This window comes from Thermomyces dupontii, assembly GCF_041956625.1.
Source record: "Thermomyces dupontii strain NRRL 2155 unplaced genomic scaffold VTN31scaffold_9, whole genome shotgun sequence".
NCBI classification, from domain to species: domain Eukaryota; kingdom Fungi; phylum Ascomycota; class Eurotiomycetes; order Eurotiales; family Trichocomaceae; genus Thermomyces; species Thermomyces dupontii.
Genome location: NW_027192315.1, coordinates 459,346 through 482,942, shown reverse-complemented (window position 1 = coordinate 482,942; position 23,597 = coordinate 459,346). Strand labels below are relative to the sequence as shown.

The 23,597-nt window shown below is 53.3% G+C and overlaps 12 protein-coding genes across 12 annotated transcripts; 6 read left to right on the top strand and 6 right to left on the bottom strand.

The window, feature by feature from the left end:
- Positions 1 to 489: 489 nt before the first annotated feature.
- VTN31DRAFT_7374 (uncharacterized protein) lies at positions 490 to 1,194 on the top strand (the record flags this gene model as incomplete). The annotated part of the gene is made up of 1 exon (XM_069408088.1): positions 490 to 1,194. One exon carries the CDS (start codon positions 490 to 492, stop codon positions 1,192 to 1,194), a length of 705 nt encoding a protein of 234 aa, XP_069257872.1.
- A 457-nt stretch (positions 1,195 to 1,651) lies between these two features.
- On the bottom strand, positions 1,652 to 2,137 carry VTN31DRAFT_7373 (uncharacterized protein; the record flags this gene model as incomplete). The annotated part of the gene is made up of 1 exon (XM_069408087.1): positions 1,652 to 2,137. One exon carries the CDS (start codon positions 2,135 to 2,137, stop codon positions 1,652 to 1,654), a length of 486 nt encoding a protein of 161 aa, XP_069257871.1.
- A 98-nt stretch (positions 2,138 to 2,235) lies between these two features.
- Positions 2,236 to 3,327, bottom strand: VTN31DRAFT_7372 (uncharacterized protein; the record flags this gene model as incomplete). Its single annotated transcript, XM_069408086.1, has 1 exon — positions 2,236 to 3,327. The coding sequence occupies one exon, from the start codon at positions 3,325 to 3,327 to the stop codon at positions 2,236 to 2,238; it is 1,092 nt and encodes a 363-aa protein (XP_069257870.1).
- A 475-nt stretch (positions 3,328 to 3,802) lies between these two features.
- Positions 3,803 to 4,369, bottom strand: VTN31DRAFT_7371 (uncharacterized protein; the record flags this gene model as incomplete). The annotated part of the gene is made up of 1 exon (XM_069408085.1): positions 3,803 to 4,369. One exon carries the CDS (start codon positions 4,367 to 4,369, stop codon positions 3,803 to 3,805), a length of 567 nt encoding a protein of 188 aa, XP_069257869.1.
- A 1,952-nt stretch (positions 4,370 to 6,321) lies between these two features.
- On the top strand, positions 6,322 to 6,993 carry VTN31DRAFT_7370 (uncharacterized protein; the record flags this gene model as incomplete). Its single annotated transcript, XM_069408084.1, has 1 exon — positions 6,322 to 6,993. The coding sequence occupies one exon, from the start codon at positions 6,322 to 6,324 to the stop codon at positions 6,991 to 6,993; it is 672 nt and encodes a 223-aa protein (XP_069257868.1).
- Positions 6,994 to 8,699: 1,706 nt separating this feature from the next.
- On the top strand, positions 8,700 to 9,572 carry VTN31DRAFT_7369 (uncharacterized protein; the record flags this gene model as incomplete). The annotated part of the gene is made up of 1 exon (XM_069408082.1): positions 8,700 to 9,572. One exon carries the CDS (start codon positions 8,700 to 8,702, stop codon positions 9,570 to 9,572), a length of 873 nt encoding a protein of 290 aa, XP_069257867.1.
- A 2,367-nt stretch (positions 9,573 to 11,939) lies between these two features.
- VTN31DRAFT_7368 (uncharacterized protein) lies at positions 11,940 to 12,536 on the top strand (the record flags this gene model as incomplete). The annotated part of the gene is made up of 4 exons (XM_069408081.1): positions 11,940 to 12,002; positions 12,078 to 12,148; positions 12,215 to 12,444; positions 12,505 to 12,536. The coding sequence occupies 4 exons, from the start codon at positions 11,940 to 11,942 to the stop codon at positions 12,534 to 12,536; spliced, it is 396 nt and encodes a 131-aa protein (XP_069257866.1).
- Positions 12,537 to 13,102: 566 nt separating this feature from the next.
- Positions 13,103 to 14,004, bottom strand: VTN31DRAFT_7367 (uncharacterized protein; the record flags this gene model as incomplete). The annotated part of the gene is made up of 2 exons (XM_069408080.1): positions 13,103 to 13,306; positions 13,366 to 14,004. 2 exons carry the CDS (start codon positions 14,002 to 14,004, stop codon positions 13,103 to 13,105), a joined length of 843 nt encoding a protein of 280 aa, XP_069257865.1.
- Positions 14,005 to 14,474: 470 nt separating this feature from the next.
- On the bottom strand, positions 14,475 to 15,111 carry VTN31DRAFT_7366 (uncharacterized protein; the record flags this gene model as incomplete). The annotated part of the gene is made up of 2 exons (XM_069408079.1): positions 14,475 to 14,950; positions 15,018 to 15,111. 2 exons carry the CDS (start codon positions 15,109 to 15,111, stop codon positions 14,475 to 14,477), a joined length of 570 nt encoding a protein of 189 aa, XP_069257864.1.
- A 262-nt stretch (positions 15,112 to 15,373) lies between these two features.
- Positions 15,374 to 18,566, top strand: VTN31DRAFT_7365 (uncharacterized protein; the record flags this gene model as incomplete). The annotated part of the gene is made up of 6 exons (XM_069408078.1): positions 15,374 to 15,467; positions 15,530 to 15,675; positions 15,744 to 15,770; positions 15,825 to 15,860; positions 15,921 to 18,329; positions 18,393 to 18,566. 6 exons carry the CDS (start codon positions 15,374 to 15,376, stop codon positions 18,564 to 18,566), a joined length of 2,886 nt encoding a protein of 961 aa, XP_069257863.1.
- Positions 18,567 to 19,471: 905 nt separating this feature from the next.
- On the bottom strand, positions 19,472 to 20,857 carry VTN31DRAFT_7364 (uncharacterized protein; the record flags this gene model as incomplete). The annotated part of the gene is made up of 2 exons (XM_069408077.1): positions 19,472 to 20,618; positions 20,712 to 20,857. The coding sequence occupies 2 exons, from the start codon at positions 20,855 to 20,857 to the stop codon at positions 19,472 to 19,474; spliced, it is 1,293 nt and encodes a 430-aa protein (XP_069257862.1).
- A 1,823-nt stretch (positions 20,858 to 22,680) lies between these two features.
- On the top strand, positions 22,681 to 23,435 carry VTN31DRAFT_7363 (uncharacterized protein; the record flags this gene model as incomplete). Its single annotated transcript, XM_069408076.1, has 4 exons — positions 22,681 to 22,744; positions 22,831 to 22,976; positions 23,044 to 23,181; positions 23,244 to 23,435. 4 exons carry the CDS (start codon positions 22,681 to 22,683, stop codon positions 23,433 to 23,435), a joined length of 540 nt encoding a protein of 179 aa, XP_069257861.1.
- Between the last annotated feature and the right edge of the window lie 162 nt (positions 23,436 to 23,597).

Here is a 23,597-nt window from a genome sequence, read left to right as displayed (position 1 = left end):
CCATCTGGTTGCGGAACCTCTCGAAACTTTTCGTGGTAGAGAACTTCGTCAAGCCGTCTGCCATCATCCTGGAGCTCTCCGTGTAATTGACTTCGATTCCTCCTCGCTGGTATTCTTGTCGCAGCCAATGATTGTGGATATCAACGTGTCGTAGGCTGCTCTTGAGTGCGAAGTTGTCCTTCGTGACAAGTCCAAACGATGCCGTGAATGCATTTGTGAATGCCCACCCGGACGAGGTCGTGTTTATGAGGATGCCGCCGGGATACGAGGAAGAAGATATGATCCTGCGATTACGGAGAGCTCTTATATGGGCTGCGACGTTCCCCGCTACTCTGGCAGCAGGAGTTACGAAGACGTTACTCGAGATCGGTTTCGGACGAGTTCCCCATGAACCCTGCGCGTTTATCCGCAACGGAGTTATCCTCTTCTTCTACTTCGATGATATCGTTATTGCATATCGGAAGGAGCGGAGCGGCAGCGCTCCGAGCAATGATCGAATTGAAGAAAAGGTGCAAGCTCCAAGGGGGAGACAACTTGAACTGGTTTCTTGCAATTCGCGTCCTGCGGGATCGGACAAGAAGACGGATTTGGCTTTCACAAGCCTCGTATATCGACAAGATCTCTGGTCTCGCCTCCACGAGAGAGCCGGTGCGGATTCCAATGGGACGAGAGGAACTATTCCCCTACGAAGGATTCGCGGAACCAAAGGACGTCCGAAGTTACCAGCAGAAGGTTGGATCACTGATGTATGTGGCCGTGCACACGCGTCCCGATATTGCGTTCGCCGTGTCGAGATTGGCGCGCTTCATGACGAACCCAGGATCGGAACATCATGAGGCCGCAGACCGTGTGCTGAACTATCTTGCCCATACAAAGACCCTTGGACTGGAATTCGGCGGTGACAACCATCTGCGCATTGCTAGTGATGCGTCCTTTGCCGATAATACTCTCGACCGCAAGAGCAGCCAAGCGTTCGCCATGAAGCTATTCGGAGGCATGATCGGCTGGAGGGCCAACAAGCAGGACACAGTCACGACCTCAACAACCAAGGCCGAATTGTTGGCATTGGCACAGGCTGCAAAGAAGTCTATGTTCGTCAGCCGACTACTTGCGGAGCTCAGAGTGAGACTAGACGAGGAGCGGATTCGGATTGAGTGCGACAACAAGCAAACAACTGCACAAGCTCGAGGTTGAACCGCGCGGCAATCGCCATCAACATCTGAAACGATCGTCCGGCGAGCGTTGCCGCGTAACTGTCCTTGTCTGTCACTCGAGCCTGCTGGTCTCCTCTAATCACTAACCTAGCCTTGACCTTCTGCAGTCTGCTGTGCTTATCAAACTTGTAGGCATACACCCACCTGCATCCAAGGACCTTCATCAACCGGATCATCGGGTCTTCACTGCCCTTCTTGTCTTGAACCGGACCCTTTCCCAGGTCCCCACATCAACATGGCTCTTCAGATGGTCTACCTCCCCTCTCAAAAACAATTCTTCTAGGGGGTGACTCGCCAGGTCTTCGTGTCTCTTCGGGGGCTCGGGTAGCTCCCTCCTGTGGATGGTCTCGCCCTTCTCCCACCTTCTCATGGCTTCTTCTCTCATGATTTTGCCAGCCATCTTCCGTTGCCTCGTGGGTTGCGCGACGAGCCTCCTCTCAAACTGTCCTTCGCTGAGGGTTGAGCCTCGAACCACCCCAGCCTTCGTACCCGAAAAGAAGGCCCCTCTCCATGCATCCGACGTGCTCACACCTGCTCTCAAGGGTTCCACCCTGGCACTGCAACCCCTGGATCTTTTTCCAAGTTGATTGGTATCCATAAGCAGGTCCAGGTTTAGGGGATCCGGACTCCCCGCACTGGTAACGAGCACCTACGTCTCCGGTTTGGGGGCATCCTATCCGTTTTAGAGAGTCTTTGGTCCCATGCGCGTAGCGCTCCACGCAGGGAGACTCCCGCACGGTACCCCCGCCCCGCGCCGCCATCCCATCCGTGATTCCGCCCTCTTGCCATACGGCCATAGCAGACTCGGGATGTTGGTCAGCGATGACGACGGACCCAAACATGGCAGCCGCCATCAATGCGTCTGGCGGAGAGGCTGGTGGTGTGGGCAAATGCCCCACATTCTCGTTCTTTCCGACGGTCATTTCTCGAATTCGACCGTCATCCCATGCGAGCTCATCATCTGACGAAAATTCTTCGTCAGTCCAGTCATCGCCGTCATCCAACGGCATAGTCGTGTCTGTTACGGCTGCTGCACCTCCAGGACGTCACGGCCGTCATGCACCTCAGCCTTTCCTAGGAGATCCGCGATTTCATCGACGCTCAATTCTTTGATGTCATCCTTCAGGCTCTCGAGATTGCCGTCGAAGGTCGTATCTTCGTCGAATATCACATCTCGTGCTGAGATCACCTTCTTCTGGTGTGGGACCCAAACACGATAGATGTTTGACGACGCGTACCCGACCAGATACTCGATCCACGCCTTTGAATTAGATCGCTTCAGAGGGTTCTCCTTCAACGCTTTCGGCGTCATGACGTAAGCTTTGCATCCGTACACCCGAAGATGCGCCACATCCGGTCGCTTTGATTCTTGCCCCAGGTGTGCGTGGAACACTTCCCATGGCGTCCTCCATTCAAGTGAACGTCTCGGTGTGCGGTTGAGAAGGTACACCGCAGCCTTGCAGACCTCGCGCCACAATGCCTCCGGGAGATTCGCGCCCTGACGCATAGCGTTGATTCTCTCCTTGATCACACCCCCTGAGCGTTCGTCGGCTCCATTCTGAGCTTGTGCGTATGGCGCCGAAGGCTCCGTCTTGATTCCCAGTCTGTTCAGGAAGCGCTTCACTGATTTCCGCTTCAGCTCCATCTCATTGTCACATTCTATTATCTTAACCTTGACACCGTGTTGTCTCTCCAGGAGTGTGATGACGTCTTGAAGCGCTTTGATGATCGAGGCCGATGTTCGATCTTGCAAGTAGTAGTCCCATGACATTCTGGAAACGCGGTCGGTGAGTAGGAACAGGTACGAATATCCTTCCTTGTCCTTCGGGAAATCATGGAAGTCGGCAGCTATCTTTTCTCCAGGAAGGAAGCCTGACAGATCTCTTGGCGCGTGTCTGGGTTGCCGTTCCATCTTGGCTTGGGCACATGCGTCGCACTTCGTCGTGGGTATTCCCTTGGTCTTCGCCCTATTCACCCCTTTGACAAGCTGCTCCAACGGTTTGGGGCCAGGGTGACCTAGACGGAGGTGCCAAATCTTTGCCTCTGCCTGACTGGGTCGTCTCTCGGTCCAACTGTTATACTTGTGGATGTGGTACGCCGCTAACTTTGCCATTCCATTTGAGTTCCTATCCTCTGTCACATTTATAACACAAACTGGCTGTACGCTCGGGTCAAGACTCCCAAACCCGTCCACACTTGGTCTTTAGGATCGTCTGTCCTGACTCTATGGGCCGAGTGTCCCAGTGGATGTCGCTATCGAGGAAGCGGATGAGGGAAACCAAATTGGTCGGCATCTCCCGGCAGTACGCCACATCACGCAACATCATAGTCTCTTCGTTCCCAGCCAGATTCTTGACCTTGATGTCCACTTCACCGTATCCACGGATAGGCAGTCGGCCGTCTCCCGCAATAACGTGGTCTCCTTTCGAGGCTTCCCGGAAGTTGATGAACCGCCGTCGATTGTTGAAGATGTGCATGGTGGCGCCCGAGTCCAGGATCGCGGGATCCTTCAACGGGTAGTTACTGACCGCGAAGATTGCGATAGTAACTCTAGCCGTAGTGCCAGCGCCACCCTCTTTGACGGCTAGTCAATGCTGCCTCACTTCCTTTCCTTTCTTCTTGCGGCCCCTCAGGCGCTCGACCTCTTGCCGCAGTTCCTCGTCGAACACGAAATCGTCCGGGGCCTTTTCCGGGAAGACGTAGTAGCACTTCGCAACCTTGTGGCCGATCCCATCACAGGCAAAACACCCCGTTCGTCGCTTCTTGTTCTTGGGTGGGGCCGTCGACGAACGCTTCCTCTTCTTCGTCTTCTCTTCCACACTCGACTCATCGTCTGTTGCCTCGACTCCGTCGAATGCCGGAAATGCGCCCTTCACGACCGGCCGCGGTTTGTCTGTCGGTCCTTCTTCCCTGAGTAGGAAACGGAACGCCTTGGCGACTTTCCGATAATCGAGCGTATTGTCTTCCATAGCGTCTTCGAATCGGCTCCTCTGCGCCTCGTACCAGAACCCGTATCCCAAAGCCTTGACTGCCCTGCCGAACTCAGGGTACCAGTCCGAGGCTTCGGCCACACGCCCGAGGCTACAATACTCTGCCTTCGTCATCACCCGTTCCCAATTCCGAATCCATTCGAACATGTCCTTGGGCTTCTTCATGGGACGAATAATCTGCTCGTACTCGTCTCGGACTGCCTCCTTCTCTTCGCTTTGTCTGGTGCCAACCAGTTTTTCTCAGGTTCCGGTACCAAACGTGGAGGCCATCTTCCAGTCTGCACGCGCTCTGGACCCAATGCGATGCGACCGTCTTCCGGACCCATTTTCGGAGGTCTTTGATCTTGTCTTGTTGGCGTTCGTATCGCTGTTGGCGGTGGGGTTACGCTGTGCAGTCACCCCTCCAGCTCTTGGATCGTTTCCCAGGGGAGCTGATCATCCGCCACGCGGACGGACGATAACTGCGGTGCCAACGACAATGCGAACGAGGAGGTTCCGAAGGAGTTTCTTCGAACGCTCAACAACGGGGGCGTGCGTCTTTCGGAGCTGAAACTCAAGCGTGGCGTGCCGCTCATGCTCCTGCGGAATATCAACCCAGCCGAGGGCTTCTGCAATGGGACCCGGCTGATCTTGCAGAATGTAACCAACCATTGCCTGGAGGTCGTCATCAACGGTGGCGATTTCGACGGCAAGGTCCATCTCCCTGCCGTGTCTTGCATGAAAGCGGCGACGCTGACTTCCCATACAAACTGTTTCGGCGCCAGTTTCCCGTCCGTCTCGCTTTTGAGATGACGATCAACAAGGCCCAGGGGCAGTCTGTGGACCATCTTGGTGTGGATCTTCGACGACCTATCTTTGGCCACGGGCAGCTCTACGTTGCCATGTCCCGTGCCACAGATGCGTCCAAGATCACGGTCCTTACGGATGAATCCTCGGAAAGGGTGGCAAGAAATGTGGTCTATCAGGAGGTGCTCGACAAAGTCATGCCGAACCGGAACTTTGAACAGTAATGTGTGCCATGGCTTCGGTTATTTGTTCTTTCTGCATGGATCCTGCTCCGTAATCTGTCAGATGCTACCATGAGGGCCTCGCAATTCCTGTCATGTCCTCATCCTTTGTCGTCGTTCTCAGGATGTCTCCAACGGAGGTCTCCATCTGCTCTTCGTCGAGACGTCGAGTCCAAACGCCTCAAACTTTGCTCCCAGCTCCGTCCGGAATCATGCTGGAAGAGAACGAACAGCGCCTGCACGAAAAAGGGAATGGTCCTGAAACCATTCTGAACGATGCCGTGAATCGGCAAGGGATGAACCGTTCAGATGCTGGAAGTGCGGCGGTCCTGACCATAAAGCGAGACGTCGCAAGGCCGAGGATAAAGAGAAGGGCCGTGCGTCCCGAGGAAAGAAGACGGAGAAGTGGAAGCCCAAGGAGAGGAAGAAGGGCAAACAACCTCGGCGCTCGGTACATTGGGCGGACGATTCCGACACCGATAGCAGTTCCTCCAGTGAGTCGGTGAATATCGTCGAGATTAGGTCGCACGGAGCGGAGCATATGCAACAAGCGACAGGCGATACACGGATGAGGCGCGACCTATGGCAGTTGGACAGTGGTGCAACTTGTCATTGTACAGGGAATATCAGGAAGTTTAAGGTTCTTGACACATCGTACAGAGGAACGCTTGGAACCGCAGGCGAGGACACAAGGATAATGGGACGAGGGACGGCAATTATTACCTTGCGCAACGGTCAGTACGCGGAATTGCCGGATGTTTTGTACGTCCCGGGCCTGCGAGGGAACCTGTTGTCGACATAACTACTTTTGGAGGCCGGAACCTGCAATGAACATACGCCAGAAGGTTACAGATTTTTCCGGCCGGATGGAACGACAGTTGCAACAGGGAAAAATATCGGCAGGGCGAGTTCCCTTGAATCGGTTGAGTCTCCGACGGTATTCCTGCACCGAAAAAAGGTCGAGTACGCGCATGTGGTTCGGGAGGCGGTTGACTGGAAGACTTGGCACCGCAGATTCGGACATCTCGGTGAGCGCCGGATGGAATACCTCTTGAGGAGATTGGGCTCGGACCTTGTACAGAAGAATGAGAGTCGAGAGACCTGTGAGATATGCATCCAAGCAAGAGTACGAAGAGACGGAATAAGGAGGAAGTTCCAAAGGAAGCAATACCCCTGAGGCCTGTTTCCATCGATTTTTGGGGACCCTATCGAAAGGGTCGGGCCAACGAACTTTATTACTTCGGGATCACAGACAGTGCGACTGGATTTTCCTGGGTACACATCCTAGGCGACAGGCAGACGGAAACAGTCCAGACGACACTGGAACAATGGCGTGTGAAATGTGAAAGAGAGTTCGGGAAACGGGTTGTGCGGATACGAGCGGACAATGCCCGAGAATTTCACGCGCTAAAGCCATGGGCAGCAGAACGTGGGATCCAGTTTGATTTCATCGAACCGTGTTACCATTGGCAAAATGGAATCGCCGAGCGACTAAACAGAACAACTCTGGACATTGGGAGGGCGATTATGTTCGAGATGAATATCCCAAAGAAATATTGGAGATATGGTGTCCGTTTCGCGAATTTCATCAAAAACCGGACAGTATTCCGCAAAGGGGAGAGAAAGTCCCCATACGAGAGACTTCACAAGAAGGAGTGGGATATATCAAGATTTCGAGTACCCTTTTGCAAGGTCCGGTATCAGGTTGAGACGGACGACAAACTGGATCCGCGAGCTCATGAAGGGACGTTCGTTACACTAAGAGCAAGAGCCAGTACTTGATAATAGATAATAAAGGCCGCGAGCGGAAAGTAACTAACCCGATTTCATCGAGAGCGAGCCTAGGCTCCTCGCACGGGAAGAAGAACGGGAGACCTTGAATGGGCGGGAAACATCGGAAGAACTGAGTGGCGATGACGACGATTATAGTGACGACGAGGGCGGCGTTGATATGTTGACGGGATTTTCACGGACTTTTGGTGCGACCGGGACGTCGACGGACAGCAGAGATGAGACGGCCACGGAAGATAGGCCGAGTCAAACGGCTTTACGAGAAATGCCACAAGCAGAAGACAGGGTCCCCGGCGGTCGACGAGGGCGACGCGACCGACACAGGCGGCAATCGAGTCGAGGGAAACGGAGCAGTTTTTCCCCGTAAATCATGGAACGAGCAGCGTCAGGAAGCAAGGGAGGCAGAAAGGAGTGCTTCCAGAGCCGCTGTTGCAGATGCCCGAAAGGCCAGTCGATTGCAGGAGATTTGCGAACTTGGTCCTGACACTCGAACTGTTTGTGTCAGAGGACAACGATTTCGCATTGAAGGCAGTCGAGAGAGGAGGCAATGAATCACCCCATCTATGGACCAGTGGAGAAAGGCGATCGGCTTGAAACTTCAGACAATTGGGACCTGGCGATACGTAAAGCGGCCAGCTTCTCAATCCATCGTTCCGTGCAAATGGGTGTTTGATGTGAAATATGGGGCGGACGGGAGAGTTGGCAGATTCAAAGCTCGGCTTGTTCCATAGGGATTTTCGCAACGAGAAGGACTCGATTCTGAACAGATATCTGCACCTGTTGTACGACTGGAGTCACTGAGGATTTTGTTTGCGATTCCTGCTCTATACGGATTGAAGACGCACCTGTTGGATGCTACGATTGCTTTTTGTTGGGTCGGGACTTGATAAGAGGACCTGTATAAAAGTCCCGGGCATCCCGAAAAAATTGCAACCGGAGAAAGGGCAGGTGTGTATGGCCTGAGGCAATCGGCGAATCTGTGAAACCAGAAAGTGAAATTTGTGGAGTCCATTGGGTTCAAAGCAACGACCGCGGATTTGAGTATATTGTGAACTCCAGGGGTGTCATCATCGCAGTCTATGTTGATGACATATTGGTCTTTGGCAAAATGAGGTGGAGATTTTGGCTACAAAGGACCGATTGAAGAAATTCCATCCGATGAAGGACTCCGGCCTGGTGAGCAAGATATTGGGCATCAGAGTGACATGGAGGAGAGATTCGATTCGGCTGGATCGATCGAATCACGCAGCGCAGATCTTGAAGGATTTGGCATGGAGAAGGCCAAGGCGCAAAGACTCCCATTGAGCCCCAGTGCGAAATTGAATGAGAACTCACCACGGTTACAAAGAGAAGACCATGGGAGCTCCCGGAAAATGATAGGGAAGCTCACATACTTGGCGGGCGGAACGAGACCAGATATACAGTTCGCGACAACCCGATTGAGCCAACACCTCGCGGACGCAAGAGAGGTTCATTTGGCAGCCGTTACCATTCATGCACGGACAACGGAAATTTTTTCGTCGTATTTTGAGAGAAAACGTCTTTGGGAGTTCAACAACTGTTCATGACATCCTCCAGTGTGTGCTACCCTGCTGCTCGAATACACGGAACCCTTGACCTCATTATATTTCATTGTCGTTACTACGAGTACGCCAGTAGGCTCGTTGCTGCGGGGTTATCTCACAGTTTTGTCCCTGATGAGTCAAGAGACAACCTGCCGGTTCACAACGTTCCAGCCCATTGATGGCGATACCGTTCCCGTCTTCACCGGAGAAACAACTCTTTATCCGAGTGGCAAGGGCCAAGTCTCCATCAAGGTCAAAGGCACAGACGGGCGCAAGAGGACGCTAAAACTTCGCGAGGTCACCCTGAAGGGAAGCGGAAACTGGGAGGAATGGATCGACTCCATTCGCTCAATCGCAGAGAACGACGGGATCTGGGAATTCGTGGACCCAGACGTCCCTGAAGATGAGGCGATCACTCTCTCACACCCAGAATGGCCGAGCATCCGTCGGCTATACCCTGATATCACAAGTGAAGACGAGCTCACGTTGATACAGAAAGACGAGCTCAAAGAAGCGGAAGCGCGGTACGCGATTGACGCAAAGCGGTACTACGAGCAAGAACGGGCACTTCGCAGCCTAAATAATTACATCTACGACTCAATATCGAGACCGCTGCGGACGCACATTCGACAGAAACCCACACCGGCCGACAGACTTCGCGCATTGCAGCAATCGTGCGCCCCGTCAGACATCGACAGAGAGCGACGGCTGGAAGCGAAACTGCTCTCCTTGCGGGCCGGACCTCGTGGAAAAAACCTCGACTGGTGGCTCTCCGACTTTGAGAGGACTATCCAGGAATGCCAACAGCAAGGCATGTCGGAGGCCGGGAAACACGGTGCGGTTCCACTCCTGTACGAACTAGTGAAGCCGGTCATTCCCGAAGCCTCGACATGGGTTGCGGACCTACTCGAGAAGAAATGCAAGTCCTGCGAGCCAGGGAAAGGAAGCAACCCCCAAACCCTACCCCTAAGTCCCTGGGTTGCTGCAGCCCGAGCGGGAGTTTGACACCCATGAGTGGCAAAAGCCAATTGAGGGACAAGATCCGGACAAGGAAAACCCGTCTTTTTTGTGCCTCGAGTGCTCGGAGGTCGATCCTAGGACGCCGGTGACAGAATACACGTTCTTCGATATTGATAGCGTGATGGGGTTCGTTCGGAGCCTGAGGTTTTTCAAGCGCGGCATCTTCCTCGACTTGACACCACAGTACATCAGCAAAATTCGTGCACCTATCAATACGCGTTCCGCGCGACGTCGACAATGGCGATGGCCACAGGATCTGGCTGTCACAGGCGGCCTATGGCGACAAGATCTCGACTCTTGCATCGACCAAAGGGCAAGAGTGAATTCCAATGGGCAGGGAAGAATTACTGCCCTTACAATGGTTCCGCCTGGTTGAAGGATCTACGGAGCTATACCAGCAAAAAGTTGGATCACTATTGTATGTATGTGGCGATTCACAGGCGGCCAGATATCGCTTTCGCGGTGTCTAGACTAGCTCGATTCATGATGAATCCCGGACCCGAACACCAAGAAGCGGCGGAACGTGCTGCAGTCGTAACTCGTAAGGGGGATATGGAGTGTAGATCCAAGAGTGAGATGAGAGCAACGAAAGGAAAAGGTGAAGAGAGAGATACCCATTGTGGGTCACCTGACTTTTCGGTGGATCAGAAGTGGGGTACGAGCCGACTGGGACGCTAGGGCTCGATGCTGGAGAGACACTGGAGGTCTGGGTACATAAATAGAGTACCTCAACGACAGTGCACTAGTAGCCAGAGGAGGTTGGTTTTGTCTTCACAAGCGATCTGTTTGAGCTGGTGCCTGGCCCTAGCGAGGGGGTCCAAATCCGGTGACAACATTGCCGCTTATGTGAGTAAACTCGACATACATATTAGCCACTCAGTAAATCCTTGCAACAAGCTTAGGGCCTGGCGACGAAGACGACGGACGAGAGGGACAGATTTCGAGAGCGCAGGCCCAATCGACAAGGTCTTGATGACCTTAACTGCATAGAACTGCTAGCGATCTTGCCGGTCAAGGCTCTCTCTGCCTTTACGAGGTGTGGCGGATTGATTCTTTGCGTCCCAAGTTGGCGTATCTGATCTGGTCATGTTTGGATTGACCGGCAGGCCCAACTTGTTTGTTTGCCTCGGCCCGCAGCGCGTTAAGGATAGATACAGCCCCCAATCTGCAGATCGAGTATCTTACTTACCGGACGGGGCAGGCAGAACTCGATGGCACGGGAATGGGTTGAGCCTGCTGCTTCACACTGTCCCATCTAAATCAAGCGAATCAGGATTGTAAAGGGGCCAGGGAACTCCATATTCTGGCCATATGTGCCATGTGGTATATGTATTGTTAGGTTTCTAAATAGAATGGAGGTTCCTACTTGAAATTTATGTGTAACTGGCGATCTCATTCTTCACGTTCGCTCCCCATGCTGTATAGCCGTCAAGTCTTCAAGCAACAGTTACGGCCTTGCCTTGAGATTCGAGCAGAACGAAACCGCACAGTAACACCATTCATTGATGATCACTACCGCCACAAGTAGCTCGGGAGAGGACCCGACAACCCAAAGAGAAGACTCAAGGCAACCTGGATCAGAATTCGAGTGCGATAGTCCCGGATGTTTTCAGGTGGGAACGAGCTCCCATGAGCAATTCCTTCTTCTTCTGGTCTCTGATTAGAATGGTGCGGCTCGAGCTCAAGATCCGTTTGAGGTCCTGCAGACGGCTGAGTGACCGTAGTGACCCGATCCATCGTGACTGGGAGGATTACAAGGGTTACATGACTTTCATCAACTTATAGAAGCGTGGTTGATCAAACAAGTCCTCGCTGAAGAGCATCGGGAGGAATCTTTCAGCAGCAGGCCCAGGCATAGCTGCCACAGGCGGGCGTAGAGAGGATATATCAACTCGTGTCCGAGCTGGATGGGCTTTCCGACAGTGCAGGCGACATTACACTGGGAGTATACACAAGCCATTGAACGGACCGTGTAACAAATCTGGAGACAAGGGTTATCACCCTCGACCAGTTAACTTGCAGATACCACAGCGTTGACCACCTTGAGGGCCTGAAACCGCACTGTTGGCCTTCAGATTATGGTTGCCAGAAACACAAGATTGCTGAAGTTAACGGTACAGGGGGGTACATGGCGCCCATTTCTACCGATCAGCCCTGAACGGCGGGTGCTGAAAGTACATAAACGTCTCCTGAAGAGGCATATATGAGAGGCGAGACGAAGCACCAGTGAGCGTTGAGAAACTGCTGCGACCCAACTATTCGCACATTCTCGTTCGCATCAAAGTTTTGGTTTGCCATCCCGAGGATGGAGTGTCATACAGAGCCAACGACAATCGATGCATTGGCGGGATTATGTTCACCCGTGCCCCTTGGAGAACACGGAACGAGACCGTTGCATATGTTCTGATTGGACAGGTGAGTGATGACCGGCGTTGCGAAAGCCAGGCGAATGGGACATGCAGAACTTCAGTGACCCTGTTTGGAGTTTAGTGGTCTATGAAAACCGCTCACGACACTCGACTTGCACGTTTAGGACAGAGTCTGCCGCGCATAGGCAGGAGGTATGGTGTCGTGCGGACAAAGGAATCAGGGAAGCGGCCCTGAATCGACTCTGATTCGATTTAAAGGCACTCCGCAGGCGTCCGATATAAACATGTATCAAGCAGTGCACACGAATCTCATGTTGGCTCGCAGTATATATTCTCGAATTATACCGTCCCCTTCATAGCTGAGGCGAGTATGCAGTCGGTGACGCTGTCATTTCCAGTTACCCTGTTGCAACACGGGCCTTTGAGGTCCATTCCCCTTTATAGGCTTCACCAGGGCAGCATTGACGTCTTTGGTCATCAAGAGGCCGGTACGTTTTGTTTGTTTTCACATCGCGCCAGTCCAGAGATCTTGATGTCATCTCAGGTAGACACGTGGATGATTGATTCAATGACGGTGTGATCACATATTACGTGGTTCTTCTGCTGTTTTTCATGCCAATTTGCCGACACTCACACCCGGAAAAAGATGGATATGCTGATGTGCAGGTTACATGTTCGGGGTCCATGATTGCCAGCTCCATGCTCTGCACAATGGAGCTAGATGCATTGAGATGATCACCATACGATCAAGCCCTTCCGAGTCTGGATGCTCCGATGGCGCAGTGTTTGCATCACATATGCAGCACCGCGTAGTGAGATTTTCATCACTAAGCTTCGGTGGACGTTCTATCATGCCCAGGGATGGGCACTGGGAAAGAGACTCGACATGACTCTGCTATTGCTTATTCCCATTGGAGAACTTTCCAGATGCATGGTGGAAGCGACTGGTCCGCATCATGCCATAAATAGAAGTATGTGTGGAATCACTATTCGCATGGAGTGCATGAGGAGTACAGTTTCCAGTGGTCATCCTCGAAACAAACCCAGTAGTATTGTAACTTACATTCACGGCTGGACATACACTTTACCCAGGCACGGCATGCCTAGAAGCCCAAGACTTGGAAACCAAGCCCTCGGCATATTTCGCTAGAGATACTTTCCTCCCGAAAACCGAGAACTGAAATCACTAGCCCGCTTCAACATCTCGCGACGACTTGCGGAATCAATCTTTGCTGGGGCAACAATATCCTTCTCCCTGTCAAACGGCCGTGAGCTTGGATCATCTTCGCTTGATGCGCGGGATTTGCTGCGCTGATGTGCTTCGTATAGAGAAGTTTTATCTCTCTTGTCCTAATCGAGAAGATTGATAAGCACACTGAATCGCAATGGCAGCCTCGTCCTGAACTTACATTGAGTGCTCGAACCTTCTCAGCAATGATCTTCTCTGATTGTCGCGGCCGGTCTCCCGGGGCATGTTGAGTTGAAGTTTCTGAGCGGGTTTCGATACCCATAACTTCGTTCTCCAGTCGCTGCCTCTTTTCAGCGACAGTTTCCGTCCACTTAGAGCTCATGCCATTTTGATCTGTCCTCGAGGTTCGTGCCGCCCTCCCTGTGGCAAACCTTCGATTTCGCAACGCGGTTGGGTCGACATTTATTGACCACGAGCTTCGATCGGGAGGATTGAGCATCCACTCGTCACGTTGCTGCACTTTATCTCCACCGGGCTTCGTCTCGTTTGCCAAGGGTGCGGGATACATCCCGTCGGTGTCCTGGAGGCTGCGGGCATCGGCGGCTTCCTGGCCTGAGCCGACACCTTTGCCTGGTGGCAGTGCCGGTCCGAAATCATCGTCACTGCTGTCGTCCTCGTCCTCGGAGCCACTGCGAATAGATTCTTTATCTTCGACGGCGGGTTGGTCTACCGTCGGCAGTTGGGGTCCTATGACCCTCTGTCGTTTAGGGGGAGTGTCTTGCTGTTGTGATGAAGCGCCATCGGCTTCGTGCTTGCGCTTCGTGCTCGAATGGTCAATGCCAGAGTCTGCGTCCGCCATCTCGCTGTGAAAGGCTTGGTGATCGTTGGCTGTCGAGACGCAGCTCCGATAAGATCTGATAACCTCCTGATTTTAGATCACATGACCATACCATAGCCAACAATGAGAAGAGCTGTGGTATTATTGCTAGGGATTAGAGAAAAAAAAAAGGTACTATAGTACAGTAATTATTACGAAATCTGGACAACATATGTCTGCCAGAGGACTCTTATGTCCTCTCAAAGGATGTCGAAGTCAAAATTTTGTAGAGAACAATTAGCCAAACGAATGAGACCGAAGAGGCCTGCTGAAAGCGTCCCGAGGGCATTGATCTCTTTAATAGCCCAGGAAAACACCGTTTCCGGTCTTTCATCTGGAGCGTCGTAGAGCGTCACCTGGCGCCCTTGAAGATAGGATCGCTTTAAAGCGCGAGTCCTTTAACACATCGAGCAGTCAGTTCGTGGTTGAGAGAGTGCGGAGAGCAAGTCTGGTTAGACTGAATCGTCCAATTCCATGGGATCATATATGTCGTCAGCAGAGTCTCTTGACTCTACGGTGTCACAAGGCGCCAGGAATGATTTGAATGACTCTTTCAAGAAGTCCAGCGCTTGTTTTCCCTGCTGGGCGGCGATACGCATCCTGGTTTCCATGATGGCACGTCGGACACAATCTTTCTCCTCCGGCACCGTTAAAGACCTCGGAATGTGATAGGGAACGAGGGCTTTATCAGGGCTGGATTCCTTGAGGACAGCTTGGGGTATCGCATTCAGCGCCTTCTCTATGTCAGGCAAGAATGATATTCGGCGCTCCTGCGCATCGATGTCTTTCAGTTCCTTTTCGAGGTCGTAAATATAGCTCGTATGTTTCGTATCGTCCAGTTGCATCGAATCATCGAGCATGGAGTCATTTTGAACGGTCACTAGTTCGCTGGAATACAGGTTAGGTGTATGTAGAGAAGGGCCGTCACCTACACCAACTCCGCCCGGTCAGTCAATCCGAAGGGTAAATCAGACGGAGAAAAAGCAGCAACTGACCGATCTGCAGTCGGGTAAACCTCTTCACGGGGGGCTCGCCTTCGGGGTCACAGTCTGCAAGGCGTTTGAGGCCCGTCTTGTGCACCAGCGGCATCGGAGCTTGGCGTTTTTCCTTTTCCCCTCCATCAAACAAGCATCGACGCGCGCGCAATTGTCAGCAAAGGTTCGTGTTTGTGTGTGTGTGTGGCTGATCCAGCGTCCGGAGCCGCTTGATGCGTGGGTTGAAGTTGTTTTTGAATGATGGGCTGTTTGCCGTGACGCGCTCTTGGTTGCCATCTCGACCTGCTGCTCCCAGAACATTCCATCATCCAACTCTCCGCCAGCCATTAGACTATCCCGTGTTTTCGCGTCTCAGGATGGCTTCGACCTCTGCGGAGGGCCCCAAGTGGCCCGCGAAACGTGTGCGCGAGACTTTTCTGGATTTCTTCAAGGAGAGAAACCATACGTTTGGTCCGTTGTGCCCCTCGGTGGTGTCCGCGGCCTTCGACTGACTCAGAAAATCTTTGATACAGTCCCCTCGTCCTCCGTCGTGCCTCACGCCGACCCGACCCTGCTCTTTGCAAATGCGGGCATGAATCAGTTTAAATCCATCTTCCTGGGAACGGTCGATCCGCAGTCTGATTTTGCGCGGCTGAAGCGTGCGGTGAACTCGCAAAAGGTACCACTCAAGATTTTACCCCGCGCTGGTGAACGGGACTCTGACTGACGGTGATTCCAAATCTACAGTGCATCAGAGCTGGTGGGAAACATAACGTACGCATCCGGACGTGCTGAATGATCGATTCGGATTATGCTAACCCCGACCAGGACCTCGATGATGTCGGTAAAGATGGCTACCACCACGTTCGTACCCTCACCCCCCCCTGGTTTTCACCGCTGTCGCTGACCGCTGTTCTACAATAGACGTTCTTTGAAATGCTCGGTAACTGGAGCTTCGGCGACTACTTCAAGAAAGAAGCTATCAGCTACTCCTGGGAGTTGCTGACCAAAGTATACGGCCTCGACCCGAACCGGTTGTACGTCACGTACTTTGAAGGACATGAGGCCGGTGGACTCGAGCCGGATTTGGAAGCGAGGGACTACTGGAGGGAAGTCGGGGTCGCCGAGGACCATATCCTTCCCGGAAGTATGAAAGATAACTTTTGGGAAATGGGTGACCAGGGCCCCTGCGGACCCTGTAGTGAGATTCACTATGACCGCATCGGAGGACGGAACGCGGCCCACCTAGTCAACAAGGATGATCCCAATGTGTTGGAGATTTGGAACAACGTCTTCATCCAGTACAACCGTGAACCGGATCGATCTTTGCGCCCTCTACCCAACAAGCACGTCGACACAGGCATGGGGTACGAGCGCTTGGTGTCTGTGCTGCAGGACAAATCATCGAACTATGACACCGATGTTTTCTCCCCTCTGTTTCAGGCCATCCAAAAGCTCACGGAAGCTCGAGAGTATCGGGGGAAGTTTGGTGCCGAGGATCCCGACGGGATCGACACTGCGTACCGTGTAGTGGCGGATCATGTGAGGACTCTCTCGTTTGCCATTGCAGATGGAGCCGTTCCGAACAATGAGGGTCGAGGATACGTCGTGCGCCGAGTTCTCCGGAGAGGTGTTCGTTACGCGCGGAAGTACTTCCAGGTTGAGATTGGCAATTTCTTCTCGAGGCTTGTTCCGACCCTTGTTGAACAGATGGGTGATATGTTCCCGGAGCTCAAGGCGAAACAGGCCGAGATCATGGAGATTTTGGACGAAGAGGAACTCGCCTTCTCCAAGACCTTGGATCGTGGCGAGCGACAATTCGAACACTATGCACAGCAGGCGAAAGCCAAGGGTCTCGACAAACTCCACGGGGCCGACGTCTGGCGATTGTACGACACATTTGGGTTCCCTGTCGACCTAACGCAGATCATGGCGGAGGAGCGCGGCCTGCGGATCGATAACAACGAATTCGAAGAAGCGCGCATTCAGGCCAGAGAAGTCAGCAAAGGTGTGAAACAGGCAGCTTCTGAAAGCGTCAAGCTTGATGTGCACGATCTGTCGAAATTGGATAATATGCGGGACGTTCCGAGGACGGACGACAATGCCAAGTACGAAGCGGGCAACATCACCGCTCAGGTCAAGGCGATCTATCATAAGAAGCTGTTCCTGACTTCGACGGAGGAAGTGCCCGAGGGAGAGCAACTTGGGGTCATCCTTGACCGGACCAACTTCTATGCGGAGCAAGGTGGTCAGGAGAACGACACCGGCAAGATCATCATCGATGGCAAGGCCGAACTCGCCGTCACCGATGTTCAGTCCTACGCAGGTTATGTCCTGCACACGGGCGTGATGAAGTACGGCTCGTTCTCCGTCGGCGACACGGTGATTTGCGAGTATGATGAGCTGCGGCGGAAGCCGATCCGCAACAACCACACGGGAACGCACATCTTGAACTTCGCCCTGCGAGACGTTCTTGGCGACCACGTCGACCAAAAGGGCTCGCTTGTGGCACCGGAGAAGTTGCGGTTTGACTTCTCTCACAAGGGTGCCATCACCGAAAGCGAGCTGGATACGATCGAGAAGAAGTGCACGGATTACATTCGACAGAACTGCACGGTTTACGCCAAGGAGATCCCGCTCGATACGGCGCGAGAAATCGCGGGCGTCCGGGCGGTCTTTGGTGAGGTGTATCCTGACCCCGTGCGTGTCGTGTCCGTCGGCGTGGAGCTGGAGGAAATCCTCAAGAACGTCAAGGACGAGCGCTGGTGGGGCGTCAGTATCGAGTTCTGCGGCGGCACACACGTGCAAAAGACAGGAGAGATCAAGGACCTGGTGATTGTGGAGGAGTCGGGCATCGCCAAGGGAATCCGACGCATCATCGCCGTCACGGGCGAAGAGGCGCACGAGGTGCAACGGGTCGCGGACGAGTTCGAGGCGCGGCTCAAGCGACTTGACGCCATGCCCTTCGGCGCGGCGAAGGAGGCCGAGGCGAAGCAGGTCCAGGTGGAGCTGAACCAGCTGGTGATCTCCGTGATCAAGAAGGCGCAGTTCCGTGAGTGGTTCAACCGCATCAACAAGCAGATCGTCGACGCACAAAAGGCCCAGCAAAAGGCCGAGCTGAAGAAGGCCATGGACACGGTCACCGCGGCGCTCGAGAAGCCCGAGAACAAGGACCGCGGCGCGCTTGTCGTCCAGCTGCCTGACTCGGCGAACGCCAAGATCGTCAGCGAGCTGCTGAACCACTTCAAGAGCAAGCTCAAGGATAAGACCGTGTATCTGATCGCCGCGGATCCGGAGCAGGGAAGAGTTGCCCATGGCTGCTATGTTTCCAAGGTATGATCCTTCTTCCTCCCTCTGACCCCCGTTGTTCCTAACCGCTAACCCTTCCTCTTCCAGGCTGCTCTCGACAAGGGCGCTTCCCCTACCGACTGGTCCAAGGTAGTCTCCGACCTCGTTGGCGGAAAAGCCGGTGGTAAGGCCCCGACATCCATCGGCAATGGTACCAATGTCGACAAGGTGGGCGAAGCGGTTGCCGCTGCCACGGAGTATCTTGAGAAGCTTCAGCTGTAGTGTCCTTTCTTGGGGGGGAAAGGGAGGGTTATAGAGAGGAGAAGATAAAAAAAAAAAATAAAAAAACAAGGAGCGTGGGTTTAGCTAGATGTGGTCATGGATTGGATGATGGTTTCTTTGTGTGGTGCTTAGTTATTATGGATGATGTTGATCTGCTCTGATGGGTGGATGTTGATCCAACTTGTGTGCTATATATTCTATGAAACTATGAAATGGAAGCCAGCTCTCTAAGACCTACGACGTGTTGTCACTCGCTGTACATGGATGCATCTACAGTGCTCTCCTGCTAGCAGAACGACTCATTCCTGTTATCGAGAAGGTCCATCGGACTCAGCCAGCACCAATCCGTACCTAGCAGGGTCTCATTGCCTTTTCACCAAGGCTAGATAAACAACGAGGATTTTTACGAGATATGAGAATCCAATCCAGGAATCAACAATCGGAGTGCATAAATGTCCTGTCAATGGATTCCTTCCTAAGCAATCCTACAAGAGTCCATATCCCTTGATCCTTTCATAATCAGCGCCAAACAGTCCAGAATATATTGCCCATCCCGACCAGAATATAACTAGCAAGAAACTCCGGAGAAAATGACCCAATAACGCCACCCAGTAGACTCGGTTATGGGGGTATGCAAGGAGTCTCGAGAAAACGGGAAAAAGCCGTCGCTAAACGTCACAAAGCAGGAGGCGGAGGAAAAGGAGGAGGAGGTGGGAGGCAATCGTAAAACATAGGTAGAGGGAGGGAGTGAAGGGAAGAGTCGTAACACATCCGTCGTGAAAGGAGAGAGAAGAAAAAAAAAAAAAAAGGACAATCACATCGTGCAAGGAAGGTGCTTGTGGGTGGCAAGACAAGAAAACTGTACAATGCGGGAGGTTCCAGCGGGCATGAAATTCTCCCACCGTTCATGACCTCGTGCCGGATTCGAGTTGCCGAGGAGTTGTTTCGGAACCACCACTTGATTGTTCTTGCTGTCCACGGCGTAGGAAGCGGAGCGGAGGCAGAGTGGGCAAGCGTAGTTCACGGAGTCCTCTCAGACCTCGAGCTTGCGCGCCATCTGTCCCGGGCCCAGAATCAGTGGCCGGGGTAACGGACGACGGTTGGCGGTTTCGACGATTCTCGTGGCGTCGAGCAGGATGGCCAAGCATCTCCTCTTGCGGCAGAACAGCCAGATATCGTGCCGGAATGATGACTCTGGATCGGAACGGATTTAGCCGGCCGCCGATGACTGCAACCGGTGGCTGTGAAGGCATGACCGTCTGGCCCGGAGCTCGGTGACCCATCCGCCCATGCATCGCAGCCTGCTCGCCTTCAGGGCGAGGTTTCGGTATGTAGTAGTCGGCTTTGCACAACGGACAGCACGCTCGCCGACTCGTCAACCAGGGGTCGATGCACGATGCGTGGAACGCATGCCCGCATGTTAGTCCACGGACGTCATCATCGTCTTCGATGAGGTCGAGACAAATGGCACATGTATCACCCGGCTCCGGCAGCAACTCGGACGGTACCGTCGTTTGAATTTGGTCGTCATGATCATCGTCATCGTCCGGCCTCGGCGATCTGATATCGACATGTTCTACGGACGCTCGTATCCCCGAATCTGCGCGGTCCGGCTGCGGCGAACTGGCAGACTCGTGGATCCTTGACATGCCCTTTTCTTCCACGCTTCCTGCACGTTCTCCTTCAGCGGTCGGGCGCTCTTGTTCTTTGCTCGGGAGAGACGTTGGGAGTGTGGATGGCGACTCGCCCGCTGTCGTTTCCATGGGCATGGCGGCACTTTCACTTCTCTCCTTCGGAGTGTGAGGCCGGCTCGACGCCGAGATACCACCCGCACAAGGAAGGCCTTTGTCTGCTCGGGATGATCTCCATGCTTTGTACTTCATCAGCGGAAATCGTTCATTGACTTCATCCATCGTCATCAACTTCTTTTCTCTCCGTCTCCGGGGCGGTCTGGCGACATTTGTGAGGTCGATCGGCTCGCCGGTCTCCTCATTTCGTAGCTGCCGAGCTCGCTGGTTGTACCTGAAGCAGTATTTGACACCCACGATAATCCTGCAGAATTGAACCCTTGTCAGAAACAATTCTTCACGAATACCGACCACGCTATGGCTAAGGGAAACCCTTGGCGATTTCTACGCAACATACCATAGATTCGTGAAAACGACACCGAAGCCCAAGGCTACAAAGAAAAGGAGAGGCGAACTATTTGGCCCACTACTGCTGCTGGACTCATCACTCTCCGGAACGGATGTGGCCGGCGTTAGAATATCGGTCAGAGTAGTTGTCGACATGATGAACCCCGTCACTTGGTGTTGTTCGGGTGCAGAGGGAGGGCGATCCAGTGTCGGTCCAGCCAGATGAATCTCTCGTTCGCGTTGTTTAGCAGTGATACGGAAGTCGAGTTCATGCGAAACAACTCCCCGTTTGGCGAGCCATTCGTTGTCCTAACCTCCAGTTCCGGAGAAACGACGCAGAGTCGAACAATGAGAACAATTCAGAATACCGGGAACCAGCCGAGACTCCAACGGTCGGATGCTGTGTGCCACGGGGTACAGGTAGGTCGCAGTGCCTTACAAAAGGTCCATGACATGGGACGGTCGAGAAATCCGCAAGTCGATGCTCGGTCGTTTGGCACAAATCGCGGCTGGGAATCTCGAATCCTGGGCGCGGTCCCGGTCTTGTACTTGTAAGAGTCCTTGCTATTGTTATGTTATGTTATGTTATGGATGGACAAGGCACCGCGGGCCCGGCGAGACTTGGAGCCGAGGAAAGATTCGTCCTTGTTCGAGAAGAAGAGATCCAGATTGGGAGGGGGAAGCGACGCAACAGGAAAGAGGCTGAGAACTTGAGAAGGGAAGAACTCGAAACATCACGAGACCAGCGCCAAAGAGGCAAGCCACTTGTCCCAGTCGGGTTAGTGCACAGCCCCCAGGCCGCTTTGGGCCAATCAAGAACCCAATTCAGCAGTTACTAAACTGGATTGGGCGAGACTGTCCGGCGCCAGGTCTGGACACGATTCCCCACTTGGTGCGTCAGTTTTGCAGCAGTACTAACCTAACTAGGTTAGACACCTACCTAGTTAGTTTGATGACAGATCCTGGGCAGGATTTCTGCTCTGAGCAAGATGCAGAACAGAACGGCAGAAATATTCGAGTATGAAACGACCAGCGTTGCCTACGCGGATCGGAATCGGCGGAATTGAAGAAGCCGTTGGTTCCTGATCCGAATTCATGCGTCCCGGAGGATCCGTTTACGAGAGCAGATATGCTGAAACCGATTCTGACATGGAATGAGGTTATGTTCTTTGCTCTCGACGGACAATGCGCAGGTTGATGATGAAGACGGCGCTGATGCAACCGGGGCACCGAGGGAGGTCGCCCCGAAAAGGCGATGCGGTCTCAGCAGAAACCCCTCGCTTCAGCGAGTTTCGGCAGAGGGCAAGTGGCTTCCATTGACTGCACCATACCTAGCCGCTGTGGTAGGTACGTCATCTGCGATATGACTTTTACCAGTTGGCAGTTGAGAGACCTGAGAATTAGAGGTGACGGCTTGAGGTCTGAGGGTGCGGAGTACTCCGTACATATATGCATGTCGATCGTCTCAGGCCAGCAACAGCTTCGAGCAGGATTCTGCGGAGTATGACCGAAGCCATTCGACGTGACACTGCTTCCACACTTTAGCCGGCAACTGCATCCAATATCGAGGTGAACAGATATCCGGTGGCTGGTGCAGATCCCTGATCAAGCCATGTGCATGCAGAGTGCAGGGATGCTCGCCAAGGAATACCTCGATCGTAGGCCAGTTGATCCTTCAAAGGAATGGAAACTCGGACGAGGAACACCTGCTGACCTTCCCTTCGCATTGAGTCTTGTAGACTATTCATAGCTTAGCATCAATACACAGAATACCTGTAACTGTAACCTCCAATATTGCCGATGGATATGGTTAATCCTGGGGGTGTCTGGTGCAAGTAGAAGCTCAGATTATCGCCCAGGCGGTGCGGAGGATCTTATCTGATTGATCGATCGCCCAAACTCCATTTCATCATCCATCAGAGCACATACCAACGACTAGAGCCAGAGCGGCTATTCCTCCAGCAACCGGTAGAATCGCCATGGCGGAGTCCGGTCAGTCGTCTGCACCCAATCCAGTGGTGTTTTTCGACATCGCACTGGGAGGTAAGTCAAAAATTCCGAGATGAGGATGTGACAGTATCTCCTGCTCCCCCCCACCCTCAAAAGCTCAGCGACTGATGCCGCGATAGGGGAGCCGCTGGGCCGCATCAAAATGGAGCTCTTCGCCAACATCACCCCGCGCACCGCGGAGAACTTCCGCCAGTTCTGCACTGGCGAGTCGAAGAACGCGCAGGGCCGGCCCCAAGGCTACAAAGGATCCAAGTTCCACCGGGTGGTACGGATTCCACTCGTTTCTTCCCCCAACCATACTACTGTGCATTCCGGCTAAATCCCGAGTCCAGATCAAGGACTTTATGATCCAAGGAGGGGACTTTGTCAACGGAGACGGCACTGGAAGTACCTCCATTTATGGCGGTCAGAAGTTTGCCGATGAGAACTTCAACGTGCCACATGATCGGCCCGGGCTGTTGAGTATGGCGGTATGCCCTCCCCTGTTTGTTCCTGCGTATGATACGACCGGGTGTGCTGATGGCTGGCGTAGAACTCGGGACCCAATACGAACGGTTGCCAGTTCTTCATCACGACCGTCCCGACGCCTTTCCTGAACGGCAAGCATGTGGTGTTCGGGCAGGTTATCGACGGCATGGACGTTGTTCGCATGATTGAGAATACCCGAACGACACGGGACAAGCCGAACCAAGATGTTGTGATTGTACAATGCGGCGAGATGTAATTTCATGTCGGTGGTGAAAACAAATAACTCCGACCACATCCAACTCTAGAATACGTAGACATGAAGTTCTCCTCGAACGCTCAGATCCCACAAAGCAGCTACCAGGCTGTAATACACTAGCAACAGAACTACCTTAACGTTGAATGCGTACATGTCAACACA